This window comes from Chamaea fasciata, unplaced genomic scaffold (assembly GCF_029207755.1).
Source record: "Chamaea fasciata isolate MVZ Bird 193981 ecotype frontalis unplaced genomic scaffold, bChaFas1.0.hap1 SCAF_7, whole genome shotgun sequence".
In the NCBI taxonomy this organism is placed as follows: Eukaryota; Metazoa; Chordata; class Aves; order Passeriformes; family Sylviidae; genus Chamaea; species Chamaea fasciata.
This window is the reverse complement of record NW_027094092.1, coordinates 59,315,826-59,343,114: the sequence shown is the minus strand read 5'-3', so window position 1 is coordinate 59,343,114 and position 27,289 is coordinate 59,315,826. Positions and strand designations below refer to the sequence as shown.

The window sequence follows — 27,289 nt, the reverse complement described above, 5'->3', positions numbered from 1 at the left end:
TGTTAAGGGAATGGCTATAATACTTTGAAAAGGATGTACTTAAGTAGCTACCTGCAATTCACAGTACTCCGTGCCTGGAAAGTGATCTTTAGCTATTGTTCAATATGTATTTTTAGAAACTGTGTTAATGTGGAGAGAGGTTTGTTCAAAATATTTTACTTAAAAGAGTATGTCAATATATAGATTTGGCAGGACACAAATGCTGGCTTTCTCGGATGCCCTCAGCAAGGAGAGGGGAGGGAAACAAGACCAGTGAGAATTAAATGCTCTGGTGTTGTGCATTGTTTTGTTGCATTTCAATGGAAGGTGGATTATATGAAGGATGACCCCAGTCTTCTGCGGGTGGGGTTTGTCATTGGGGTTGAAGACGAGGTGGAGTACCCAGGTGAAGGGTCTGTGGTCAGTGTGGTGAGCAGCAAATGGGAGAGAAACTCATTTCGCAGATTCTAGTCCCAGGGATTCCTTGCTTGCCTACATAATAACGTGAGGAATCTGACATTTCTGTGACTTGCTGAGTGTAAATGAGATGTTGGTATAATAAAAGACACTTTGAGAAAGCGGATGAGGACGCAGTGAAGAGGAGTGAGGAATTCTAAACGATTTGTCCTCATGTTCATGAGGGAGGGATCAATTCCTCATCCATTCGGGTTGGATTGGATCCCTTTTCTGTAATGAGGCATTCTCTGAGTTTGCTGGGAGCAGGAGAGAGCCTGGCTGTGCCTTTCCCAAAGGAAGGTGGGCATGGCAAAGCTTGCACAGCACCTCCCCGTGCCTTTTCATCCCTCTGCACGCATTTTTCCCCTGTATTTGGGGAAAACTGCAGAACAGCAGGTGTCTGTTCACTGCAGGGTTATAAGGTGAGTCCTGGTTTATTGAGGACTTCCTAGAAAATACCATTTTCTAAATGAGTGTGTTCCCAAGGATCCTAAGTGGCTAAAGAGAGAGGAAGAGAGCACCTGCTGGCTTGGTAATTGATTGCTGGAGTGAGAACAGTGGGGAATTCCTGAAGAGCTTTAATGGTCCTCCAAGAACTGAAAAGGGATGAGGAGGGACCAGATCCCTGTGCAGGATGGGAATAAGGCACCGCTGAACACCGCTATGAAAAGTCAAAAAGAGAGAAATGGAAAGGAGCTTTAGGTGATATTATCTTCACTGTTATCAGCTGGCTATTAATTAATTTAAATCACAGTAAATTATTTGTGAAATTGAAATTCCTGAGCTGGTTACTAATGGGATTCCATTGTAGTAAGCCATTTGCCAGCATTAAATGCATCACATGAAAGAAAACCTTTGAAAAACAACAAAGAATAGCAAACTCCATAAATGGCCTTTGACAAAATGGGTAGCAGTTCAAATGTCAGAAGGGTAAATAAAACAAAACAACTGCATGGAGCTGTCCGGATGGCTTGGTGATACGGGTTTTTAAAAAAACACATTAGTTTAAATTAACTCTAACCAAAATACTAGCAAAGTGAAATATTTGAAGGATTTCAGTAGGGCCTGTGCCTTGGAAACGAGAGTTGTCTCCAGTTGGTAAAAATGTAATGGATTTCTGGACTGGGATGAGCAGGGAGTTGTGGAATTGAGCAGTCTGTGTGGATGAGGCTGCGTTATCCAATACAGCTCTGCTGTCAAGCGTTCAGAAAGATTCTGAAATACTGGAGAGGATTCAAACGGGAGTAGCAAAACTGATTTGAAGGAGGGAATGGAGAGACTCTGCCTGGTATAGCAGCAAATGAAAACTGGCAGCTTAAATGAGCTATTCCACAAGTTACTCACCACAACTACCCAAGAAACCCTGGCAGAAAGTGCCTCACCAGTTTGATTCTGAACTCCAGCAAGTGCCTAGGAATTTTCACATGCTGCTGTCTGAAAACTGATTGCTTTGAAGCAATCTGGCTTGCTTTTAATTTGGTGTATTTTACACTTCATTGATGAAATCAAATTAGCATGATGCAGGTTGAGATATTTTAGCCAAATGTGATACACTTAAACCAATACGGGGGGACAACAGGATGACTTAGGAAAATAGCAGGTTTGGGGAAAATTTAACCTGATTAAGTAATTCTGTTTTAAAATCTAAATTGTCATTTCTTTGTGCTCTTTTGGGAGAAAATAATTAGTGTGCAGAAATATTTGGTTATTCTGAAGCAGGTGTTCACTGTTGTCTTTAGGGTCTGGGTGGAGGGTGAGGTGAGTTGTATCCCAGTAACTGCAGGGTTTTGAAAACGATGGAAAATGTTCCTGTGTGTTGGTAGCAGTCACCGTGTGCAGTGTGTGCAATGGGAAGGTAATGGCTGTTGTAAAAACAAATTAGGACTGTTCGTGAGTAAATGCCAAAATGGAGCCTTTTTTTTTTTTTTTAGGTGTAGAAAAGGATGATGCTTTTAGTGAAAGTCTCTGTGTACATAATGTGGGGGAAAAACAAACCTGGGAAGCATTAGTGTGGGAAGATTAAAGGAAGATCCCATCTTTGCAGCCCGTGCGTGATTTGTAGCTCCAGCTCTGTCTGCAGAGAGACCAGGGTGTGCAGGGAAGGGGATGAGAGCCCTGAGCCCTGATGGATGCAGGGAAACCCTCGCAGCAGCTCACGGAGCCTTTTGTTCCTGCTGCTTCATTAGGCAAAGCAGATGTGAGATTTAAGGGATTACTTGCTACTCTTACAGAGGCTCAACAACAAAATCCAATACCAGAAGGCCTCAGACTCGAGTTTTACATTTCGTCTGGGGAATTGTAAATTTGGAATGATGCCGTATAAAAGTGTAAAATGGAGTTTATAATCAACCACAAATTTTGGTTTATGGCTTGCGTGCCATCATTTTAAATCTGTTATCCACACTCCCTGACCTGACTTAACAGTCAGAGGGCAAATCTCCTGAGTGGAAATAATTTTACATCAGTTGCCACGTACAGAATTGAAAAGGTCAAAATGAGATAGTGTGATAAAAGGTGCTCTGAATTACCTATTACATGTAATAGCTGTATTAATACTAATAGTAGAGGTTGAGAGAGCAGGATGGGTTAATGTAGCTGAATAAAACACCTTTTAGGTGTGAGATATTTTCTGCATATTACCTTGGTTGTTAAAGAATGCATGCCATTATCCCAGAGATTTAATAAAACACTGGAGGGTCAATGCAAAAATGAACATTTTGGTAGGACAAAATAGACTGAGGCAGAGGTAGCTGGAGGTCATGCTGCAGGTGAGGAGTGCATTCAGTTATTGAGACGCTTCAACCTTCCCTTTCCTTCAAAGAACCCAAGAGAGGTTTTGCTACAGTTTTCTGAAAGGAATTCTTTAAGTAAAGCCAACTATTTGTGTACAATTTGTATGTAAAAAGAATTTCTGTGTTGGCACTGCACTCTGTGGTCTGCATTTCTTCAGCGTTGCTGTGCTATTAAGTTCTTGTTTTTAAGGATCAGTGAATCTGTACCAGCTTGCTGGGTGGTTGTTAGAAAAATGGGGGGTTTTTTTCAGTTACAATTATATTAAATGCGAATTTGAATACACTCTTCATTTATATTGACTTTGAAGAGATTATCTTTTTGGATTTCCATTTATTATATTTGCTCTAAAAATATGTAAGCTCTTAATTATTTTTTTTTAATCTGGCATTTGATCTGGATTGCCATTTTCATCTGTTGTCTTTAATTAGGCTCCCTGCTGGGTTTTGTAGCTTTACAGTTCATACCTTGTGAAAGAATCAATTGATTTCAGTGCAGATTCCCACGGTTACTATTCTTAAATTGCTTTCTTAGCTCAGCAGAGTGGTGGCAGAGTTCTTGCGATTTGATCTTCACAGCCACTGCTGTTTATTTAAAAAAAAAAAATAAGAAAGACTACTCATGATTTTTCTATAGCCTGCATTAGATGATTCGATAATTTATTTGTAGGCAGTGTTTGCTCCAAGGAGTCACTAGAGCTGCTTCTTAATTCACTCACCCACAGCTGACTTCACCGGCAGTTACAGAGTGTTTTGGAGCTTCCTCTGGACACCAGCCAAGTATTTCAGAAGTGCGCAGGAATGTGAGTAACATTGCACCCAAAACATGGGATTTCAGCGTTGTTAATTTCATATATAGATGTATAGAATAGATGACGTATAGGATAAATCATGTAACAACTGCCGTTAGATATTTAGTCAAGGGGATGTGAAGGGCAGGTAAGTCTGGAGGTGAAGGTTGGTGCAGAGGAAAGGGACAGTGGAAATGATTTAGGTAATTCTGGGATTTATGGGGAAGATCTCTGAAAAGTCAAAATGGGGTTTTTGGCAGAGGGTTGCAGAAGGGAAACTTTTTTCTTCTTATTTCCAGCATAAAAATGATGGGTGAGTAAGCAGTGATCACTTGAGCTGTGCGTGAAATGTGTAGTGGCTGTTCCAAATCCTGCTCTCAGTAAACCTGTAAAATTGTGGATAGTGAAGTGGTTTGAAACATGTCAAATACTGCTCTTAAAGTTCTAGAGACATGTGTGTAAATTAATTAATTTTTCTTAAATTAAGCAATAATATTGAACACATTTATCATCTTTATTATGGGCAGCCTGATAGTGCTTTTTGCTAAATGCCCTTAACTGTCATTGGGATTGAAAGCTGTGCCAGGAGAAGAATCAGCACAGCAAAGATTTTCCTCCTTGTTAAAACCTAGCTTAAACAACTGATTTAAGGAATCAAGTAGTTAAAAACGCCAGATTAACATCATGCTTTAATTCAGTTAATACTGGGAAACACAATTAATTTTTATGTAAAGAACTTCTACCCAGGCATGCTGAGGTGGGGAAAAAAGGGTCCTTGAAGTGCTTTTTGCTATATGCAATTTCATAAACCTGTTCTCCACATAAATGTGGGCTGCTTTATCCTGGGAAGCACTGCCTATTCTATAACCCTCATTAAAACTCTGCCTTATTTACACTGTGGGCCTGCTAAGTGCATTGTGTCCTTATTTAAAACTGTTACTCAATGTTTGTTTCATTCAGTATAAAGCCCCAAATCCCACCTACCACTGGCTGTTGTGTTTCTCATAGAAATAGTGACATATCCCATAATTTTGCTCCTGCAACTCTAGTCTTGTGCTCTACCTCATTATTTTTAAAATTAAAATATAAAAATATAATTTTAAATGTTACAATCTTCCTGTCTCTGTGTGTGTGCTCAGATAATTTGGGCCTTATTACTAAAGGTACATCTGGAGATAAAAGTGTTAATATGGGATGGAGCTGTGCCTCGCTTCTGAGACAGCCTGTTTTGGAGAGGGGCAAAGCAGGTCATATCAGTGGTGAAATCATGTTGTGTGAAGTGCAGAGCTTCTGATGAGCTGTTCTCTTATCTGACATTACATATGAATAGAAAGCAAGCTGCCTGTAAAGCTTGCTTTAAATTTTAATAAACTGCAGAAAAGATAAGTGGTAATTTCCTGATGTGGATGCATCTAGTACAGCCTGCTAAACCCAAATTCCAGGATCATAAATTTTAAAACAAATCTTTGTGGCTTGAATTTTTAAGATGGCATGATAGATTCAAATTTTAGGGAAATAAATTTCCCTTCCTCTCCTCTGTCTGTATCAATCTTACTGAAAAACGACAGAAGATTCGAATTTGAGAACACAATGAAAATAACAGGAGTGGAGAGCAATAGCGGTGGCTAATCCTCTAATTACTTTCTCTGAACATTGGGAATTGGGCTGCAGAATATCCTTCAGTACAATCTAGAGGAAGCTAAATTTATTCCATTCCAAAGCTGTGAAGGGAGGGATTTTGCTACCAACTCAGAATAGTAATGGGCTGTGGTGGTCTTTATCTGATGGCAGCCAAGCAGATGTGGCTGCTCTGTCAAACGCCTGTCTACAGATTGGAATTTTCCTGGCTCTTAATTGCCCTGTGCTGGCCCTTTCACACCCTGGGGTTTGAAATGTAACGAAACAATTCCGTTTTGTAAAGGATGGGGCAGAGCCCTCTGTCTGGGCATGGGGGCTGAGGATGTGGCGCATTTACAACAGTGACTGTTTGTGTTGGACTCCGCTATAAAAGTTCTCTTTGGCTCCACACTGTGATATCAAAGCTGTTTAGTGGCAGACATGACCTGTCTTTTGGCTCAAGTGCTCTCAGCCAGTTCTTTTGTGCTTGCTTTGTTCAGTAGTGTGCTGTTGATACTGAAATTTTCCCCAACTCCTTATTCCACACTGGAGTTCAGTAAATACACGAAGATGCTGAAGTTAAATGTGTGGCTTTGAGCTGAACCTCCCTGTACTGGTGTTGATTGTGTTTTGTGAAGCTGGCTGATATCTTGGACACTGAAAATTCTGGAGTAACGCCCAGGGACAAAACATTCTGCGATAAATGAATCCTAAATTTGCTTGTAAGCTCTTAGTTGTAGTTCTAGTGAGTGGCTGAGAATGGGATTTGCTTTCTCACTGTCTTTCTCAATTTGCAAGATGGAGAGGCAGAACTGGTCCCACATCCTCCCAGAGCTGTGACACCTCCTGGCTGCAGAGATGGTCTTTTTTTTTTTTTTTTTCCTCTCCCTTGGATAATTTAGAAAGGTTTGGGAATCGGGGCCAGCCTTGTTTTCAGTTTTGCGCAGATTCAGAGACAGCACCAGAGGGGTTTACAGTCACTTATGTTTTGAAATGAGCTTGGCAGCTGCACATGTGCAGAGAGAGGAAAGCTCCTCGCTTCCCACTTGTTAGCAGCTTGATTTTTCAAGTCCTGTGCAGCACGTAAATCAGGATTTAATTCTGACTGCTGTTTAATGTATTGTCTTGTTGATTTAAATGACTTAAGTGGCTCGGTTAAACACAGTTCAGAGTTTGTGTGTGTTTTTAAATACACTAAGTTGTGTAAGGAATGTGAGTAAGCTCTGAACTTTGCCCAGGAAGATGCTTGGTCATGTGCAGAAATGAGAACTGGAAAGGTTACGAACACTGTGTTCACTGTGCACTTGTAGGGCTAAAGAAACTCAGAGTGATTTTTTTCCACGTGCAAGATGGGGGCTGTTAACTTGTGTTAGTGAACTGAGAGATCAGATCATCCCTTCATCCCTGGAGGAGACAGATCCTACAGATTTACCTGTCTCGTGCCTTCTGCCCCCAGAAATCTCTTGCAGTAAGGGTGCTCTGCTTGAAACTCCGTATGTGGGCTTAACATACTTTTGCCAAGAGCTGCTGTCAAGTCTGCCCAACTTGGTTCAAGCACCAGCTGAACTCTTCCAGAGGATATTTTTTTTATTATTGAAAGTCTCCACGGAGGAAATTGCCACAAAGTCCAGTTTGCGGTGGCTTGTTGCAGTTCCTGTAGCAATCCCAGACCAGTAAAAAAGAACCTGATTGTTTTTGTGTTTGTTCTGTCAGAGTGCCTTCTATCAGGACAATATTCCATAGTGTGATTTCTAGAAAGCAGTTTCTGTCCCTTGATGGGCTCTATAAAATGTAACTGCTTTCGAGAAGCACTGAATGGCTTCTTGGCAAGAAGGATTTGCCTTTTTTTTTTTTCCCCCTCTTGAGAGAGTTTTGTGCAGCTGCGTAACAGGTCTGTTAAGGTAACTGCGTGGAGAGCCTTTGGCTGTCTTAATGTAAAACTGACTTGTGTCAGATGCAGTTTCTGGGAGCTGTGGAATGATCTGCAGCTTCTCCTGGTGTTATTATGTGCTCCCCTTTGGCAGGCAGACACAGCTTGGTGCTCAGGGGTGCTTTGATTCACAGAAGCATTCACTGCTGATGAGCCGAGAGTACAAATCTTTCAGGCTCTGTATAGATAGAAGCCCTTGAGGGGACATTATCACTATATTTTGTTTCTGTCTGGCTTTTAGTTAAGGGTTCTAATTTGTGGCTATTTTGTGTGCTTGGCATACCCAAATACATGAGTGTAGCCAGGCATCTGCTGCTTTTGTTCCTGATGTGTATAAATGAATTGTAGACTGTTGGCACCAGAATGTTCAGTTGCAAACACTGTTGCATCCTTCTCTAATTACTGATATTTTTGTGGGAGTGTCAAGAGTTTTGGGGATGTGATCCAGCTGCAGTGACAAAATCATGTTTATGCCTTCATGTTTAAATCTGTAGGCTTGTAGTCTTCCTGGAGAAATCCTAGTCTTAGGAAATTAATGCCAGAAGTTTTGGGGTCAGAAGTTTTGCTTTCCAGAAAGTCACATGTGATGGGAAGTCTCACTGGTGTCCAATAAAAAGTTACTTTAAAAATTTGATTGTAATCTGTATGGACAGGAATATGAAAATCTAACCTGTAATACAGTAGGGGATCCCCATACAGCCTGTAGTGATCGGTTAAGACAATGAAAAGAAAATCCCTGCTGGAGTAAATAAGAAATAGGGAGGTTTTTTGTTTTTTTTTTGAAGTGTGGATAAGTTAAAGACCCGCAAAACTTCCAAAAATATGCATTGACAGTCTGATAGTACAACACCTAAGGTCTCCTTTCAAACAGATGAAACTCTGCATAGGAAGTGATAAACAGAGATGTCTCCTGAGGCTCCCAAGGAGGCGAAATGTGTCCTCAACACAGGATTCCCAGCAGGCAGCTCTAGAGCAGCTGTGATAGAAAGTGTCACAGCAATGTGCAGGCACTGATGTGTCCAGGGCAGCATTCTGGATTTTGGGAAGGGTGGTTTCTGCTTTGGGTAGTTGATGTATCTGACGCTGCTGCAGCTTTGTGTGATGCCTCTGAGCTGTCTCTGGGTCTGGTCTGTTTGGGGGAGGAAATCCAGCAAACTGACTAAAGGAGGAAAACCACAGATAATTTCATAGATGGATGAAAGATTACTTGCAACATAATGTTACTAAACATAGACAGGAGAAAATGGAAGGAGAGAAGAAAGATCTTAAGGGCTAGAAAAGTGAAAAGGTGAGAATGGGAGGAAAATGATTCATAGGTTGGGTTCTGTAAAGTGTTGGTTCACAACCACCAAAAGTTGGTGATGTACAAAGCAACTCCTGAGCTACCGATAAAGTTGGTGTGTGTTGGTATAAACTGAGAGGTCAGATCTCACCCCTTAATCCCTGGAGGAGACAGATCTTTGAGCTGCCTTTTTTATTTTATTTTATTTTATTTTATTTTATTTTATTTTATTTGGTCTGCTTTGAGCTGCTTTTACTTATTAGGGGGAACTACTGGATTTGCAGAGTTGGTCAGGAGTCCCAGGAATGAGGTGGGACTCTGATCTGGTCAGTGGCTGCAAAAATGACGATTTGGACCCCTGACTTCAATCTGTGCAATTTCACCAACACCCCCTGCACATTTTGAAGATGTTTTGAATACTCCCTTTTGTTTGAGGAGTACCCTACTCTACATTTTTCTGAAAAGCAGAGTGTAGCCAAGTGTCTTATCAGCCCTGACTTGACTTTGCAGTAGCTTATCTAGGAATACTTCTACCTCTCTGCCTCCTTCCTTGCTGCAGTACCCACCAGAGAATTAGGGAATGGCGTGTTTTAATGCTGCCTCTCTAGAGAGGGTGCTGTGTGTGGTATTGGCTGGTTGTCTGAAACAACACAGATTCAGCAAATGCAGAAAGTGCTTCAACGTCTGCCTGTTGAGTTGATAAATGGCGAAGTGCTCGAGTGGCAACACGCAACCCCACGTGTGCACTCGGAGCAGATGGCTTTGATGTGTGCTCCAGACAAATGTGCTGTCCCTTCTGCCCCCTCCAACCTCAGCAGGAAGGGGTGCATAAAACAAACCTGGGAGTGCTTCAAAAGCCACGGAAACGTGAGGTGTAAATCAACCCCGCGGTGCTGACTTGGTTTCTTGGTTTCTTGGTTTTCAGTAGTCACTGAGCACTGAGTTTTGAGGGCTGCTATTTGCATGCTTCAACTCGTTCATTGTGACAGGGATTGCAGGCAGTGCCGCACGTGGGTCGTTTCGAAGCGACAAAATTTAATTTCTTTATGGCGGCACATTTCCTTCCCTACATGCAGTTACTGGCCCTTGGTCTTTTTTTGGCCGTTTCCTAACACTCATTTAGTTGTCAAGAGAGTATTGACAGCTGAAATATTAGAGACAGACAAGGCGTTAACATTGGTATTTCAAAAATGACTGCATCGATGTTGTTGCAGCTGCAATGTTTATAAGGAGAGGGAAAACCCTGGAAGAATGGGCTTGTATGGAGCTGTGCAGAGAGCAGATGCAGAGTTAAAAGAGCTGGGCCACTGGTTCTGGGTGATAGAGATATTTCAGTCTCTCCTACACCACATGAAACCCTTAAGTTTTCCATAATGATGTGTCTTTCTTTGCAGAAGGCTATAGGAAAATTACAGTATATATATAATAGCTGTATCAGTAGGCAGAGGTCAGTGTAGATTTATTGAAATGCTGTGTTAGAGAAGCAGTAATTCTGGGCAATTACTGTTAGGTTTGAGACAGAGTAAAACTGCAAACAGTCTTTAGCTAATGTTCTATGAATTGGCATTTGTCTTAATTTGCTGGGAAACTTCCCAAGTGGTGGACACACTTTTCTGATGTGGGCAAAATATCAGTGGCTCATGCTCATGAGCTTTTTATTACGTTTTCTTACGATAACTCAGAGTCTGCTGGCTCTGGCAGTCAATCTGTCCAAAAATCCAGTGGAAATGGGATGTGTTCTTCGCTTTTGAAGGCTTCCTTCCTTGCTGGCTAAAGCTTCCTTTTAAGTTGCAAGATCTTTTGTCTGACATCCCTGAGTGTTTCTTGTGTTCTCTTTTTATAAAAGCAATGGAAGGCCGGCAGCCAAGTCTGAAAGCATTTAACTCATGAAGGCTCTGCTGTCATTAATTTTAAACACGTCACCGTGGTGTCGGTCAGCTCGACTACCAACAAAGAAAACCAAAGTGTTCCCATAAATCATTTTATTGTCCTAATCCAACCTAATTAACTAAACCAAAACTCCTATTCTGATGAAGCAGCCCTTCCTGTGAGACATCTGCCTCTTTCTTAATGGGTTTTTGCTTTTATTTCTGCTGTAGTGCACAGGAGTTGGTGACCGTAATAATGTTAAGTCCCTCTTGCCATCTTTGGCGAGCTCACCTGGCACAAGGGAATGGTTAATTTTAAATTTCCAAATGCAGAAAAAAAAAAAATATATATATATTTTTCATTCCTCGGAAACATGGTTTGCAAGGCAGGAGGAAGCAATAAAAATCTCTGTTTCTAGAAGTGGATTAGACTTGTTCCCTGCAAGCTTTGCAAGCAGCAGCCTAAAGGCTCTGAGAATTTTGGGATCTGCTTCTGTAGTTCGTTGACACGCTCCTGACACGGAAGGTTTGACTTAATAGTGTTAAGCTGATGTAATCGTGCCGTGAGCTCCTGACCTGTTCTTGAACTCTGAGTCTGGAGGTGACTGAGGGGAAGGAGCAGCACTGTCAGTGTGCAGGGGTTTGCTCTGGCACATCAGGACATGATCCTAGGTAGGGAACATCTGGCTGAGCACAGATGTCTGTTCAGTGTAGGAGAAAAAGGTGGAAATTCTGACCAAAAGAGCCACTTCTGCTCTTGGGGATAATCTTCTGGAGATTTGTGAAGTTTTTCTGTATCTTTGCTAAAAAAAGCAGAGCACTAAGAAACACTAGTTTTAAATATAACTCTTATATATTCTTATTCCCTTTATCTACGAGGTGACTTCACATGGGGTGAGGGAATTCTATTTTCTCACCTCTTGAAATGACGATAGAACTGATAGCATCCACCTTTCCAGGGGGGTGAGTGGAGAGCAAAGAATTCAGATGGACTGAGATATTCCAGGGGCTGGCAGAGTTGCGGTGTTGCTGCTGGGAAAGCAGACTCTGTTTGATCTCTATTTGATCTTGGCTCCTCTGAGACCTGACAGATTTGTAAGTCATAGCCTTTAGCTGCTGCTTTGATTGTGAGGGCAAAGTGCTGGAACGAGGTTTTGTTCTCAAAACGGAGAGAAAGGAGCAAGAATGAAAAAGTGTGTGTAAGGAGGCAGGGGGAAAAACCACGGCCAAATGTAATTCCAGCCAGCAGGAAGGATATAACTGGAAACTTGAGCCACTAGCAAAGTTGAAAAATGAAAAATAAATTTAAAAAAGGGAACGTTCGCTTGGGCCATGTTATTGTGAGGTCATGAGCCTTCTCTTTTCAGCCTCTGCTAAAACCGGGCAGTTTTGATCCAAAATCACCAGAACACAAATCTTGAGGTAGTGGAGGGGAGCTGTGGGGTTTGCCTGGAGCAATAGGGAGGAATCTTCCTGCTCCCCTTAACAGCAGGCTCAACGTACAGTGAGGCTTGGAGCTTCCATCTGGGAAACCCATGGAGATGGATGGATTGCTCTGCAAACACAAACCCTGTCTTGGAAAAGTGCTGGGCGAATCTATCTGTTCATATCACATGGAATGTGGCACTCGGGGGTTCCCTTACTGCTTTTGTTTGGCATTTGGACTTTTAAAAATCCCTCAGCCCCACTGTGGACAGTCACTAGCAGTGGAATTACTCTGGAAAAATCTCTTGCTGCTGTTTGTTCCCCCTATTCCTCCACAGGGTTTTTGTCAGTTCATCTTCACTTTGCTCTCTGTTTCAAAGGGAGTTACTTGAACTCAGCACCTTGAGACAGTTAAATGTATAAAACCAACTGTTGTGTAGGGAGCTGAATTCACCCAGCCTGTGTTTCCCCACCAACATTCCTAGTGGACAAGAGGTGGGATGTGCTATGGCCAGCCTGGAGCCACATGGATTGGCTTGATAGGCTCAGCCTCTGGATGTTAGCAAGGTTTTTCCAGCGTTTGTATCTGTTGGACACTAATTCAGCGTGTTTTTTCTTTTTTCCTGTTCAATTGATAATTTTCATTAAATTTTAAGAATCTGAAAAACAGGAATAAACAGCTCAAAGTAAGGTCAGGGAAGAGTAAAGAAGCTCAAAATGCTGAAAGGTCCTGAAGGAAGATTTCTCGAGTTCCCTTCCATGATTACTCAGGTGAAACCACAACTCTGGGATTTATAGTTGGATTTTTGATGGTCTTAAAGGTGTTTTAAAACTAAAATGATTCTACAGTTCCACTCACTCAAAAGCTTAGTGGATGCTAAGAAAAAGCTGTGAAAATACCCAGTATTGCTCTGGTGGATGTTGGCAGCCTTGGAGTGGAGGTACAGGTAGAGTTTAGTGCCAGGTTCTTGTTCTTCCTTTTCCTCTTTCCTGCCTGGACAGGTGGACATGATGTTATCCAGCCTGAAACTCTGAATTTATCTGCTAGAACTTGTGGAGCTGCTGTAATTCTTGTGGGAGTCAGGGCTTTTCTCACAACTTCAGTTGTTACGCCAGGGCAATTATGCGACAGCATCGAGGGGTTTTGAGGAGGGAATCCTGCTGACAGGAAAAACAGTCTGGAAATCTGAATGCTAAAAGCAGTAAAAAGGCAAACTCGCTATTTTGGTTGCAAAAAAACCAGGTTTGTGCAATCAATCTCCAGACTCTTTTGGGATTTGCAGTAGTGTGGTTCTATATTTCCTCAAGCAGTCAAAATCCTTCATGATTTTGCCTGTGTCTGCATTCCAGTCACAATAGTGTTTTGTTAGGAGTCTTAACTTCCACTGTTTTGTGTAGTTCCGAAAATAATGTTACTTGTCACTTTTTTTTTTTTTTTACATAGAAGTGGCCAATTGCTTTGAGACCAGCACTTAAAATACCTGTAAAATGTCTGAATTGAAGCAACGGCTGGTGCTGAGCAGGCTGTGAAAGCACACAAGTTGAAACATTTCTCATAACGTTCTTGGCTTTTTCCAAAAACGATTACACAATTCCAGGAAACTAAATGTAGCATTTCTGCAGTGAAAATAACTGGGTATAAATAATGGAAAACAAAGAGGAGGGGAGGCAGATGAAGAAGGAAAGTTGGGAGGGGAAAGGAGCACACACGGAAAAGAGGATGATGTCCTACCCTGGAATTTCAGAGGACGCACTGACCCTGGTCAGTATTATTAATATATCTAAGCCCTGAGCTCTGTAGGCGTAGGGCATGACCTTACTCAGTCATTCAGGAAGTCCTTGTGTTTCTCTCTGTGTTTTTTCCATCAGACCTTAAAACTTTCAGCTTGGGTTCTCACCAAAGCTTCCATGTGATCCAGAAGCTTGTCTGACACGAGCAGGAGCTTGGGGCATGGGTCCCTGCCAGGGAATTTTACCTGAGTGCTGCACAGAGTGGCTGGAGCATTTACAGTCTGTCCTCTGCTGTGTTCCAGCTGCGACAGAGTTTTGTGGAAATGAATGAAAGCTTGTTTATGAAAATTATTGCTTTCTGATGTTTGAAATGGTGATATCTGATAATATGAGTATGAACTGATTAGTGCTATGTTAAGCTAAAAACTTAAGGTACAAGTTTTAAGCTGTTTATCACTTTATTTCTTTTATATCCTAGGAACACCTGAGACCTGCCCAGGGTTTGAGCTCGCTTTCTTAGTTGTCAAACAGGCACAGAGGAAAAACTTTTGAGACCACAGCTCAGTGTCCTGGCTGGTCACAGAGTGTTAGTGACTTCATCCAAGCTGCATCTTGGTGCCATTTCTTCTTCCAACTGTGTGCCACTGTAGTGGTTACTACAAAGCACAGATGATTTATAATCTGAGAAATTCAGGATTTGGCTATTACTGATTATCAAGTGTGTTTACATCACTTTTCAGCTGTTAAAATTGCTAGACTTTGTCTTTGAGTTTTGTTAAAAGCTTTAGTGCAGAGACGAAGTACTGGGAAATGTCCTCTTGCCTAATCATAGAATGGTTTGGAGGGAAGGGACCTTAAACATGATCCACTTCCACCCCTCTGCCATTGGCAAGGACATTTTCCACTGGACCAGGTGCTAGAGCTTCCAGCAAGAGGCACGTTATAAAAGCATTGTCTGGTTGTAAATGCATGAGGTTTGCAAAAAAACAATTCTTCCATTACGTGTTTTCAATAATTCTGTGTCAAATCCTCTTGCTAACCCTTAGTAGGCTTTTAGTATGCACATAGATGTTTTTAATACCTCCAGCATTCAGAAGGGTTTTTAATGATTTCTTCAATAATTGATGGAGCTTTGGCATAATTTAGGCTTTTGTGAGAGGTGGCAGGCAGATGAGTAGAATATATTTAGTTGTTTAGTTTAATCATCCCTATCTGTGAATTCTGTAGGTGAAAAGCAGAAGGAAGGAATGGAACAAGTGAGAGAACCTCTTGGAGAAAATTATCCCCTTAACTGAAAACTGGAGAAAGCCTTAATTAACCTATTAATTCATTGCTTAAGTGTCTGCAAAGTGTTTTCTGAGCAGTAGCAGTCATTACCTTCCAGAATTGTGTGTGGTTATGTGGACCTTTATATTTACGTCTATTTCCCTGTTAGCCAGTAGATTCAGTTTCTCAGCTCATTTCCCTCAGTCTCGGTGAGATAAAGTGGAAGACAGGTGCTGTCCTCTTCTTGTCTTCTTTTAAATACTGCAGTCCTACTTTATCTTTGTTGCTAAATCCATGTCTATAGACACCAGTCTGCTTTGACAGGTAGTAAGGAGTACCTTTTAATGAGGAAAACCACACTGAAAGTGTTTGGATTTTGTCACCAGTTATATAAAATTGCTGGGCTCTTTCTGATAGAACCAGAAATTTACTTAACCTGGAGTGCAGGCTTTTAACTGGAAATCAGTTCTGTTGCTCAGTTACTTTGAAAACAAACAAGCCAAAACTCCCTCAACTCTGAGTCTTTGCTAGGGTACAAGGGTTGCTGCAGGGGTTAGGAATTGAATATAATTTCAGAGAAAAAAAGGTGTTTTGAGTCTAAACTGTAAAAGGGTAAGTATTGGGTACTTCTGAACTCGAAACAAACAAGTGCAGGTTGGGATTTTCCATTAAAAACAAACAAAAGAAATCCTATTGTGTATGTTTACCCAGCCTTGTAATAACATGTTACGATACACTGCTTTTTCCTGATCATAGCAAAGGTGTTTATGTAGCAGAATGAATTTGATTACAATATTTTTGTGTGTAATAGACTTTTTTTTTCTTTTTTTTTTTTTTTATCCACCAGGCAATCAGCTCAAAAGGTCACCACAGTATCTCTTACACATTATCCAGAAGCCAGACAGTTATAGTGGAATATATTCATGATAAAGATACAGACATGTTTCAGGTAAGACTCTAAAATACTTGGATTGTTTTTAAAAAGCAACACGAGAAACCCCAGTTTTATGTTATCCTCTGGGTATTCTCTGACCCAGCTGCATTAAAATGGGAGCACTTTGAAAGTTTGCATTATTCTGCTCTTTGCAAACCCACACCAGCATCTGTTAATATTCTTACTGACTTACTCCTGTAGTTGTACTCTGCTTTTTCTCCAATGACAAGCATTACTGGGGAGAAATACGTGCTCAGTTTGGATTCATGAATGAGCACAGAATTACACCCACCACCCTCCGGATAATCACATAGCTGGAGTAAAGAGAAAGTGGAAGGAGTAGGATGTGGGATGGGGAAGGAGGAAGGTAAAAGGAGCAGTAGGGGAGACAAAGCAGTGATAAATGATAAACTGTTCCTGAGGGATGTGCACATGTCTCAGGTGGTGTAGGGGACTGGGCTGAGTTTCTCTAAGCTCCCATCTGTTGTCCAACAACGTGCTCAGTGTCCCCAGTCTGCATTTGTGTTCTTCTGCATCATTTAATGTTCTGGTAACCTGAGTGATTTTCTTGTGCCGTGGTTATTTTTATGTATAATAAGAGAGAGCAGAAATTCCGTGCAAACTCAGACTTCAAACTTGGGGAATCCAAACGTGCCAAACAACCTTTTTCATTCTAGACTGGTCAGGTCTGTGTTATCTTTGACCTCTAATTAGAGCATCTCACCGGGCATTGTTACCCCTCCTCATTCAGCCTTTCATATTTAGAAGGGTCAGCAGTTGAGTGCTGTTGACAGAGAGGAAATAATTCTTTGGAGATGTCGTTGCTTCTCTTGAATTCTGTGTTTTGCTCTATATTAAATTTTCCCAATGTGACTGAAACTATTGGGTCCAAATAGGAATTGATTAAAACCCAGTCTTACTCATTTGCTGCAGAATGAAGGATTGAACAGCCAGGGTGAACTGAAATAGGTTTTTCTGTGTTGACTAGTGAAAGAAAAATGTAACCCATCCGTTGGGGTTACTCTGTGATGCTTGTTTAGCTCTTGAGTAGCTACAGTACAATTTTTTTCCTGTATATAAATTTTGAAAAGCTATTTTTGGAAGCTGGATTTTTTCCCCTTCTTGAGTACAGTAAAAAAATGAATAAAGAGTTGCAGAACAGGTGCTTTTTCTAGGCACGCTGTATAGACATTTATTGCGTGATGTCCTAGTGGTGGATACAGCTTTTTTGGGGGGATAAGACACCATTTCAGTCTTGGGATGTGTGGGGAGTCCTGCTGTGACTTGATCTCAGTGTGACCTCGAGTGCTGTGACTGGTTCAGGTTTCTCTGGCTGTTTCTTGAGGATTGCATTCCGTGCATCGGCCTGCAGGGGCTGCTGGCTGGGGAGAGTGGAAACAGGAGTGGTCTGATGGACTGTGGCAATAATTCCCCACTGCAGCAATGCCAGAGCAGCAGTTGAAGAGGTTTCCATTATTTATATGAGCCATTAGGTTTTAACTGTTCTCATGAATCTGTTGGAGAAAAGTTACTTGAGGATGTTTAGTGCAGCCCTGTGGTACGTGATGTCAAAATTCATGTTTGTTGATCCACAGAGTAGAATTTCATTGTTGGTCAGGCATCACTTGGTCAGACAGTGCTTGGAGTTGGATGTTGTCTTTTCAGATTTGTGTTCTTGGCTCGTGTAGGATGTGGCAGTTGAAAAGGGAAGGATAATTCCTGGACCATAGGATTATCCTGAGCCTCGAGGCCCCACTTTGACTGCAGTTAACATGTATTATCCTGGGCAAATCACTCAGCTCTTTGTTCTTTATTCCCACTGTGCTTCTTGAGCTCTTGTTCTGCTGTGTTGTTTGTAGTTTTGTTTTTTGGGTTTTTAAAATGTAACTGCATTATGAAATCTGTGTACAAATGCTGCTATGCACCTTTGTCTTAGTGACATCCAGGTCAGATTTCTTCATTTATTTAAAAAAAGAGTGTACAGATGTGTTCCTCTGGCATCTCCCAGAGTCTATATGCTCCAGAATCCATGTGCTGCTATAAATGAAGATTTGCTTCAGAGTTTAACCATTCTGTTGACGATGCATTAGGTGAAGTTGAACCTGCTCCTTCATGGTTTGATGGGGTGAGAATGGGTTGATTTTATCTGTTCATGCCGCCACAAAGAACCAAAATGTGCAGCTCCTACTCTAAGTAACAACGAGTTTATACAAGAAGCAGGTACATTCAATACGAAGCATTGATTTTTTTTTTCCTGAAGAACGGCCCTTCAGAAGATGCAGAATCCAATTCTCGCTCTCACCAGAGTGAAATTCTGTTGAAGCCCAAGAACCTGCAGCTGTTAAATTGTGTGCTGACAGGCTTTGCCTTGTCAGGAGCAGTGTTTCACTGACAGCAGACAGCAGCAAACCCAGGGACTGCCTGCCTCTCACACAGCTTTTAACAATCCCCTGCAGAGGACACAACACTCGCTGCCTCTGCAGCACCTGGCACATCTATGGGTTCTTGTTGGACATACGACACAGTTAATAAGAAGGGTCCCAAAAAGCAGCCTGAAATTTGCTAGAAAGAAGAAAGTTGTCTATGCTGTGGAGGAAGACAGGAGAAAAATGAGTAATGAAGTGTGTAAAGAGCAGCTCCGAATAATGGACTTGGTCTGTAGTGACTGTAGTCTGACTGCAGCAGCAGATGAGTTAAAAGTTTTGTAGGGTGGATGTTGATAGTATCAAGGTTTTAATTTATTCCTTAGGCACTTGCTTTTCAGGTAATCTCAAACCCAAATTCTTGATTTAATACAAAGCTTGAGAAAATTGCCAGATTTTGAAGGTCACTTCTTCAAATAAATTCAAATGCTGAAAAGTAGCACAGTACATGAGACTGATCCTCTAGAAGGCTTTCTCAACTGGAAAACGGAAGAAAACCAGATATTTAAAATAATTGATTTTGCATAGACACACTTGTGACACAAGTGAGATAAGTACTTAAGTGTTCATATAAAATACTGCGTATCATTCTAGATTTAGAAAAGCACATAGATGCATTGTTTATTGGTCTTAATGGTTATATCCAAACAAATTTGAATTTCATGGTGAATGATTTGTGTGATGTAAGAAAGGCTGGGAGCACACATTTGTGTGCTTTGTCATCCTTTAAGGAAAAATGAGGCAATTTTTTTCTCTAATTGCATCTAAAAGCTTTGAGAGAATGATCTATTTCAGAGACTGCAAGAGGCAGAAACTTGTTATAAACAAATTAATTTCATATTTGTTATTGATTATCCTTTAAGAGACTCCACGTGCAGATAGAGAATAGTCAAAAGTTATTCATGAGGTTCCTGCTGCTGCTGCTCAGTGCTGACTCTTAGCAGGAATTGCTTTGGATGGGAAATAGAAACCTGGTAGAAATAATACTGTAAAAGGAAGAAGAATATTGCTTTGTAAGATGTAGCTTCAAGTTGTCAAGTTCTATAAATCAGAAATATCCCATATTAAATAGTTTCTAAACTCTGTCTCCTGGGTATTCCAGTAGACACTTTCTGTGAGAAACTGAAATGTACACTTTTGATTAGGCCTTGTTGAGTATTTCCTGTGCAGGGAGCTCATCCCATTTTCTACTTGTGCTGAGCCCTGTGATACGGAGATAGTAACTGGATGTGTCACTGGAGACATGAATTTTGACATGTGTTAGAATGAAACCCTGCAAAGCAGTGAAGCAACAGAGAGAAGTACAGGAGAGATCCCTGCACTGTTTCTATCAATCCAGTAGTGACAAGGCTTGGGTGTGGATGATACTAATTTCCTTGACTCTTGAACAGTGTTTCTTTAAAGCAGGTTTAATTTGCAGAGATGTTTTTTAACGATGGAACCATACATGGCTCCCCATAGTTGGCTTTCAAGAACAAGATCTGAGCAGAATGGACCTTCTTGGGGGACAATGAGATCGTGTTTAGTGAGGAGGTTATTTAATATCAATGTAGGTACCTGATACTGAAGGTAGTTTTGTGTGAAGAGTGTTCCTAATTCTGTTTGATCATAAGGTGTCTGTAAAATTAATATTCTGTTCCACTTCTTGTTCCTCAGCTCCACTTTCCCAGTTAAGCTGAAAGTTGGTGTAACATTAATTTGCCTGTAGAAATATTGATAAAGCCTCACTGTCTCTGTCTGGCAGTCAGATCCTTCCATCCGTGCAGTCCTGAAGTTTTCTGTCCCAGATGTTTCCAGATCAAGAATTAAAAATTTTAGCTGACAAGATAGAAAAATCTTCCTGTCTGCTGATAAGTGTTTCATTTCTGCTCAGCTCAAGGAAATTATTTTATTCTGTTAGTCATGCATGTGCATGATTAGGAATAAATTTCATCACATGGTGGGTTTTGCCTGAAAACTCTTCTTTCTGGGACTACAAATACTAAAAACATGATGGTGGGTAGCTCTCTGTTACAACATATCAAAATAACCAAGTTCTAAAAAAAGTCCTTTATATTCATAGCAAATGTATTTGGAACTGGAAAATGTGAGTAAAACTCGTCAATCCAAGCTAGGTTTTTCTTAGCTGACAGAATGTAGTGGCAAGTAATCTGCTGTGGTTGGATGAGGAAATAGCAAGGTGATAATACCTTTTTTGGTGGCAATGCTCTTATCAAACAGATCAGCTCTGTTGATTTATTTCAAGCAAGCATGAACATCCCTTGTGGTAAGCGAAAATTTGTCATTCCATGTGCATGATGTATTTCTGCCTAGGACAAATGGGGAAATGCAGGTTAGTCTCTGCTTGGATCTTGCCATCCAAAAATTCAGTAGACAGAAATACTAACCTGTCAAAACTGTGTCCTCAGTGCTTCATTATTTCTGGGGGTATTTCTAGTTATACCTTTATCTTAATTTTTTTTTTTTTTTTTTTTTTTTTTTTTTTTTTTTTGCAGGTTGGGAGGTCTACAGAAAGCCCCATAGACTTTGTAGTAACAGATACTATTTCAGGAAATCAAAATAATGATGAAACCCAGATTACCCAGAGCACTATCTCCCGATTTGCCTGCAGGATAGTTTGTGACAGGAACCCACCATACACAGCAAGGATCTTTGCAGCTGGATTTGACTCGTCTAAAAATATATTTCTTGGTGTAAGTACTGCTAATTATGATGATACGAGCAAACTCTGGTTTATATTCTGTTACTTTTAAGCCCCCAAATCTCCTTGTATTGGTTGATAACTTGTACTCTCATTAGACTTTTATGACTCCAATGCACCAGCTGCAGTGTTAAGTAGAAGCTGCAGTTTTATGTGCCTGAGTTATCACCAGCACAGACTCGTGGTCATAATTGTCTTTAACAATGAAGCTGCACTTTAGTAACTGTTAGTGGATTTTCTTTAGGTTGGTTTGATGTGTTTCTGGTAGTCACTGTGACTGTCACACGTAGGAAAAAGCGGCCAAGTGGAAAAACCCTGATGGCCACATGGATGGACTGACAACCAACGGGGTGCTGGTGATGCATCCCAAAGGAGGCTTCACGGAGGAGTCCAAGCCCGGAGTGTGGCGGGAGATCTCCGTCTGTGGGGACGTGTACACGCTCCGGGAGACCAGGTCTGCTCAGCAGAGGGGCAAACTGGTAAGTGGGAAGCAACTCAAATTCATCAAGGGGTGCTTGTTTTCCTGGTTTTGAATGGAGGCATGTCGCAGCAGCCCTCTTATTAGAGGGTAAAAATGAGCTGAGGCACAGACTTCTTGTTAAACACAGCATAGAAAAGGTCTTGGTTTATTCCTCTTCACAGCTTTGCCATCTTAACTCCAACTGTTCGCTGACTCTGGCTGCAGCAAGCTCCTACTGTAGGTTTGCCTTGCAGCCTCAGACTGCTGGTTATTTCCTTCTAAACCCTGACTGCAGGGATCAGTTTGCAGACTCTGTCTGCAGGCTTTTACCTGGCCAGACTGTGACTGCAGGGATTAGTGTGCAGGCTGTGACTGCAGGCTCTCACCCGGCTAGACTGTGGCTGCAGGTTCCAACAACAGCTCTAACTGCAGCCCCAGACTGATCTCCACAGCAGTGATTCTCTCTCCCCAGGATCCTGATTCATGAATCTCTGCTCCATGCTCCTCAAAGTTCTTTCTCCATGATGATCCTCCCCTTACCAGCCAACCCCGTCTTTTATCTCACTCATCCTTATTGGATATAGCTGTTACTCATCAGGGGCAAGGCTGTATTGGTTAATTAACACAGCTGTTACTTACTGTGGTGAGGTCACCTGTATTCCCTTCTCCTACAGAGGCAGGTGCAGGGTGACTGTCCCTGAGTAGTGGGCACTGCAAGCATCTGAATGTGTGTTACAGCAGATTTTACACTGCTGTTCTGTTACTGATTGTATGGGAGAACACTCATAGCTGTCTGCTCATTCCACTTTCCCAACTGAAATAGCACAGAGTGTAAAAGCTAAATAAACTCTGCTCTGGAATCTCCATCTCTGAAATGTTCTCCTGGGATATGGGATGTCTGGAGCTTGCTGCATGGGGAGCTGTCTTTTGCAGTACTGCCAGAAGAGTCCATTTTAGTGCAAAAGCAGTTTGGGTAAGGGAGCTTCTGTTTGATTTGGCTGCCACTGGGAAGATAAGAGGAGCCCTGGAAGTATGTTCCTGTTTTCTCCTGTGAGGCAGGATGGGCTTTGCCTTTCCCAGAAGTGAGAGATTTCAGCTGCCAGTGACCTGTGACACATAAAACCAGGAGAGAAGTCAATGAACTGACTTTGCAACTCTGCCACTGGCTTTGCAGAAAACTGGCTGCTGAAAGAGTTAGGGGAATGGAGTTGGGCTGTTCTGCTTTCAGCAGACACCCTGCAGGACATAAATTGCTTTGTCACACTGATGGTGGCAGGCACATGTTGCCTGGGGACCTGGACAGATGATGTGGCAATTGCAGCCTTTGTACGTGGTTAGCAAAACACCTTTATAGTGCTGCTAAAGAGAGGCACAGCAAAACAAATGAGTCCCCCTCCCTGCATCCAAAATGAGTTGAATTCTCATTTAAATAAAATTGCATGGCACACTGGTATTGATGTGATCAGTATTCGTTGATTGGGTTCATAAAACCAAATGCAGGCTGTATAATGAATTGAACACGTTGCATATGAAGGAGCTTTTTGCTTTGCTGTTTGTGAAGGAATTATCTGAAAAGAACATCAGATCAAGGCTTCTCTCATCTCTGCTTGAACCACTACATTTTTCTGCTGGAATTACTTTGCACTGGTGACCTCTTATCTGTAGTCTGTATTGTACCACTGAGGTGTTCTGTGCAAGGATGATCCACAGTTAATCTGTGAATTTAAACTGGATTAAAATGTAAATGCTAAATTGGTTGTCATTCATAGTATTCTTAGGCAGATGTAATGATTTCATGTGACCTACTTAACGTATTTGTTTGTATTTGGCTATTTGTTCTGCGTACTTTCTGTGCATAAAGCCAGGCAGTAGGTCAATTTTTCTCTTTAATTTTATAAACAGCCTTTTTTATATCTATAATCATCATTAACGAACTGATAGCAAAAGCACAGGTTGCTTATATGTTAGTGACATTAAAATAAAGAAAATTTCATTCAAGTACAATGGGTGTTTGGCATAATCCCTTGAAAATGTTTTAAGTACCTGCTTTTAATCAGGGAGATGCCTTTAGGCAGTGCACGCTGGGGCTGTGTTGCTTGGATTACCTCATTAAATAAAAAGCCTAATGAGTGGGGTGGGTAATTGTTTGTAAGCTGAGCCTGTGTGGCTTCAAATATGTCACCTGAGAAATTCCTCTGGTAATTCTGTCTGCTGCAGTGCTGAGCCATGCAGGTACCTGTGCTGCTGCTGAGGCACGCTCCAGGAGCTCATGCTTCTGTAAAATGCTTGACCCTTGCCACAACCACAGAAAAAACGGTATCTGAGAGGCAGGTCAGCTGGCCTGTCCGTCCTGGGTAGCAGTTTTTAGTCCAAAAAAGGCTTTTTCTTTTTTTTTTTTTTTAACTGTATGAGCAGCTTCTGTCAGTCTGTGGGCAGAGAATTCCAGGAGAGAATCTGCTAATGCAGCCCTCAGGGAATGGCACGTCTTTTCTTCAGTCTATCAGGACTTACTGTAATATGACAAAGGCACGGAGAATCAATATTGGAGGAAAAAAATGCATGCTCAGGGGCCCAAAGACTGTGTGTAATAATTCATATTGCAGCTGCAAATGCAAATCCCCTGTACAAGCACAGCATAAGAGCCCAGTGCTCATTATAATCCTAGATCTAGGTTAGGAGGTGAGGTGAATTCAGGACAACAATAAGACAAAATCAAGTAGCATCTGCGGAGGTTAAAGGCTGAGAAAGATGCTGCGGTGTCTGTCAAAGCTCTCAGGCTAAACAGCCTCCCCTCGTGTCCCTGCCACCAGGTAGAAAACGAGACCAACATCCTCCAGGACGGCTCCCTGATCGACCTGTGCGGGGCCACGCTGCTGTGGCGGACGGCGGACGGACTCCTGCACACGCCGACGCAGAAACACATCGAGGCCCTGCGGCAGGAGATCAACGCCGCCCGGCCCCAGTGCCCCGTGGGCTTGAACACCTTGGCCTTCCCCAGCATCAACCGCAAGGACGTGGTGGAGGAGAAGCAGCCTTGGGCCTACCTCAGCTGCGGCCACGTGCACGGCTACCACAACTGGGGCCACCGCAGCGACACGGAGGCCAACGAGCGCGAGTGCCCCATGTGCAGAACCGTTGGCCCCTACGTGCCTCTGTGGCTGGGCTGCGAGGCCGGCTTCTACGTGGACGCCGGGCCCCCCACCCACGCTTTCAGCCCCTGCGGACACGTGTGCTCCGAGAAATCCGCCAAGTACTGGTCCCAGATCCCGCTGCCCCACGGGACGCACGCCTTCCACCCCGCCTGCCCGTTCTGCGCCACGCAGCTCGCCGGGGAGCACAACTGCATCAAGCTCATCTTTCAGGGCCCCATCGACTGAGAAAATGGCTTTTGGCAATGACCACAATAAAAAGTTTTCTTGAACGGTTTTACTGTGAAGATTTTTGCCACTAACTCTTAGATTTTACCTTTTTTTATAATGTTATTAATAAAGCAGGGGCGATCGGGTGGGGATGGGGGAAGCGATGAGGAAAACGGAGGGACTGTGGTGGAGTCGGGATACATTGATACCTGGAACTTGACAGATATCAGTGGTGTTGCATGCTCAAAAGCAGCATATTCATGGAGTCTTCTTGGTCAAATTGTAGTATATTTGTAATCTTTTTATTAGTACCCTGGATCAGAAGAAGGTGTCTTAAATGATTTTTTTAAGCTAAGATTTTTTAATGGAAAGGTTTTTTCTTCTAAACTTTGACAAGCCTTTAAAACCTATTTTTCAAATCTAGAAGGAACATACAGAATGTAACTGTCTTTAATTTGCAATATAATTTAACTTGAATAGTTTCTCAAGGAGCAAATACAGAATGTGTGGACAACCATAGGTGAATGTTCACTAGAGATAATTGGATATGTAAGAGAAAAATTAGCTGCCTAAAGTGTAGAGGATAAGAGCTATTAAAATATCTATTATGGTATAACACAGCTGGCCAAAAAGGCATCAAAGATTACTTGAAACTGAGGAAATCCTGTTTGCATTGATTTCCTTTCAGTGTAATAGATATCCACTGGCTATTAGGTATGGGAGATGGCTGATTATTTTCTGTCTTTTTTTTTTCTTTTTTCCATTTAACCTGCATCTGGTGAAACCACTTTACTCTTCCATACTTAGCTCTGGGGTTTAAGCTGATGTGCTGTGTATGTGTAGTCTGGCCTTTTTATTTCTGCTTTGCTTGCCCTCAGTGCTCCTTACCCAGGACCTTTGGGTGAGTGGAGGCCACAGATTCCCAAAATCTTTTGGATTGGAAGGGACCTTATAGCTCATCAGTTCCACCCCCTGCCATGGGCAAGGACACCTTCCACTATCCCAGGGTGCTCCAAGCCCTGTCCAACCCGGCCTTGGACACTTCCAGGGATCCAGGGGCAGCCACAGCTTCTCTGGGCACCCTGATGGAGCCAGAGCTGTGTCCAGGCTTTACTGCAGTGATGAAGGGGTGGTGCCACAGCATGACATGAGGTTTAGGTACAGCTGGTACAGAATTTATTTACATAAACCTGAATTCAGGAAAGCACTTCGTCTGTGTTTAAATATAAGCCCACGGCTGGGACTGTTTTTAGATTCTCAAGAGCTTCAGTGCATTGCGGTTATTTGCTGTTATGTTTTGAAATAAAAAAAAAAAGGCAATTTAAAATAAATTATTTTTTAAACTCACTTTAAAGCATTTTCACGAGAAGGGAGAGCATCATTTCCAGTTCAGCTGAGCATTTTTGTTCACTTTTCAACTTGCTGCCATCTGTCACCTTTTCTTTTGCATACTGAGTTGTGTTTGTATCTCTTTTCTTTCCCCCAAATGTTTGCAAATCAAACAACATTCAAATGTAATCAAATACATGCACCAGGGTGGTACATCTGAAGTGGATCACTTGAAATTCGTGACTTTTTAAGAGAGCTGATAAATGTTTACTACGGAAATAATTAAATCAGAATTTCATATGAGGTGTACCCTGCCCACTGTTAGACTCATTTCATGCAGAATGATAACTCTTTGATTTGTGGGATTTTTTTTTTTTTTCTTATGCTTTCTGTACTCTTGGTATCTGAGGTATCAATCTATCCAGGTTTAAAAAAAATTTTGGGAGAAATTTATAACATCTCTAGATGAAATTGATCATTCAAGCTCAGTTAGTTCTGTCTAATCAACTCTAGCTTTTTGCTATATTTGTGCCCTTTGTATAAATATATAATTTATATGATTTTAATATATTCTGTATATATATATATATACTTGAATTGGCCTGTTCATATTTTGGTTGTAAAATTGTTTTATAGTTAACCTTATAAACATTTTACATGTCCCTTGCCAATGGTGATGGGATGGACTTTTGTCTGCTGCTGTTTTTAATATAATTTTGCTGTATACATGTTCAGCATTTTAATAATTTGAAAATAGCTTTACTTTCCTTTTTATGCTTTTGCTGTTAAAAAAAGAAATAATTCTGCAGCATTTTTTTTTCTAAAAGCCCCAAACCGTACAGTTTTTGTCCCGCTCAGTGATTTGAAACAGGATAAACCTTGTTAACCTACAACTATACGCTTCTTCCTAGTGCCTTTTCAAAGAGATCCTCTTGTGATTCCATATTCC

At 41.6% G+C, this 27,289-nt stretch overlaps 1 protein-coding gene across 4 annotated transcripts in view; it reads left to right on the top strand.

The window, feature by feature from the left end:
* PELI2 (pellino E3 ubiquitin protein ligase family member 2) overlaps positions 1 to 27,026 on the top strand; it is a 66,082-nt gene extending 39,056 nt beyond the window's left edge. For 2 of the 4 annotated variants that reach the window (XM_066189068.1, XM_066189067.1), the window contains exons 3-7: positions 3,950 to 4,027; positions 15,982 to 16,083; positions 20,987 to 21,184; positions 21,483 to 21,671; positions 24,463 to 27,026. In XM_066189068.1, coding sequence (XP_066045165.1) covers positions 3,950 to 4,027; positions 15,982 to 16,083; positions 20,987 to 21,184; positions 21,483 to 21,671; positions 24,463 to 25,029 — 1,134 coding nt within the window. In that variant the 3' untranslated portion in view covers positions 25,030 to 27,026. Of the gene's footprint in view, positions 1 to 298; positions 409 to 3,949; positions 4,028 to 15,981; positions 16,084 to 20,986; positions 21,185 to 21,482; positions 21,672 to 24,462 lie in introns of all 4 variants that reach the window. The other 2 variants (XM_066189070.1, XM_066189069.1) reach the window with 2 other exon arrangements.
* The last annotated feature ends 263 nt before the right edge of the window (positions 27,027 to 27,289 follow it).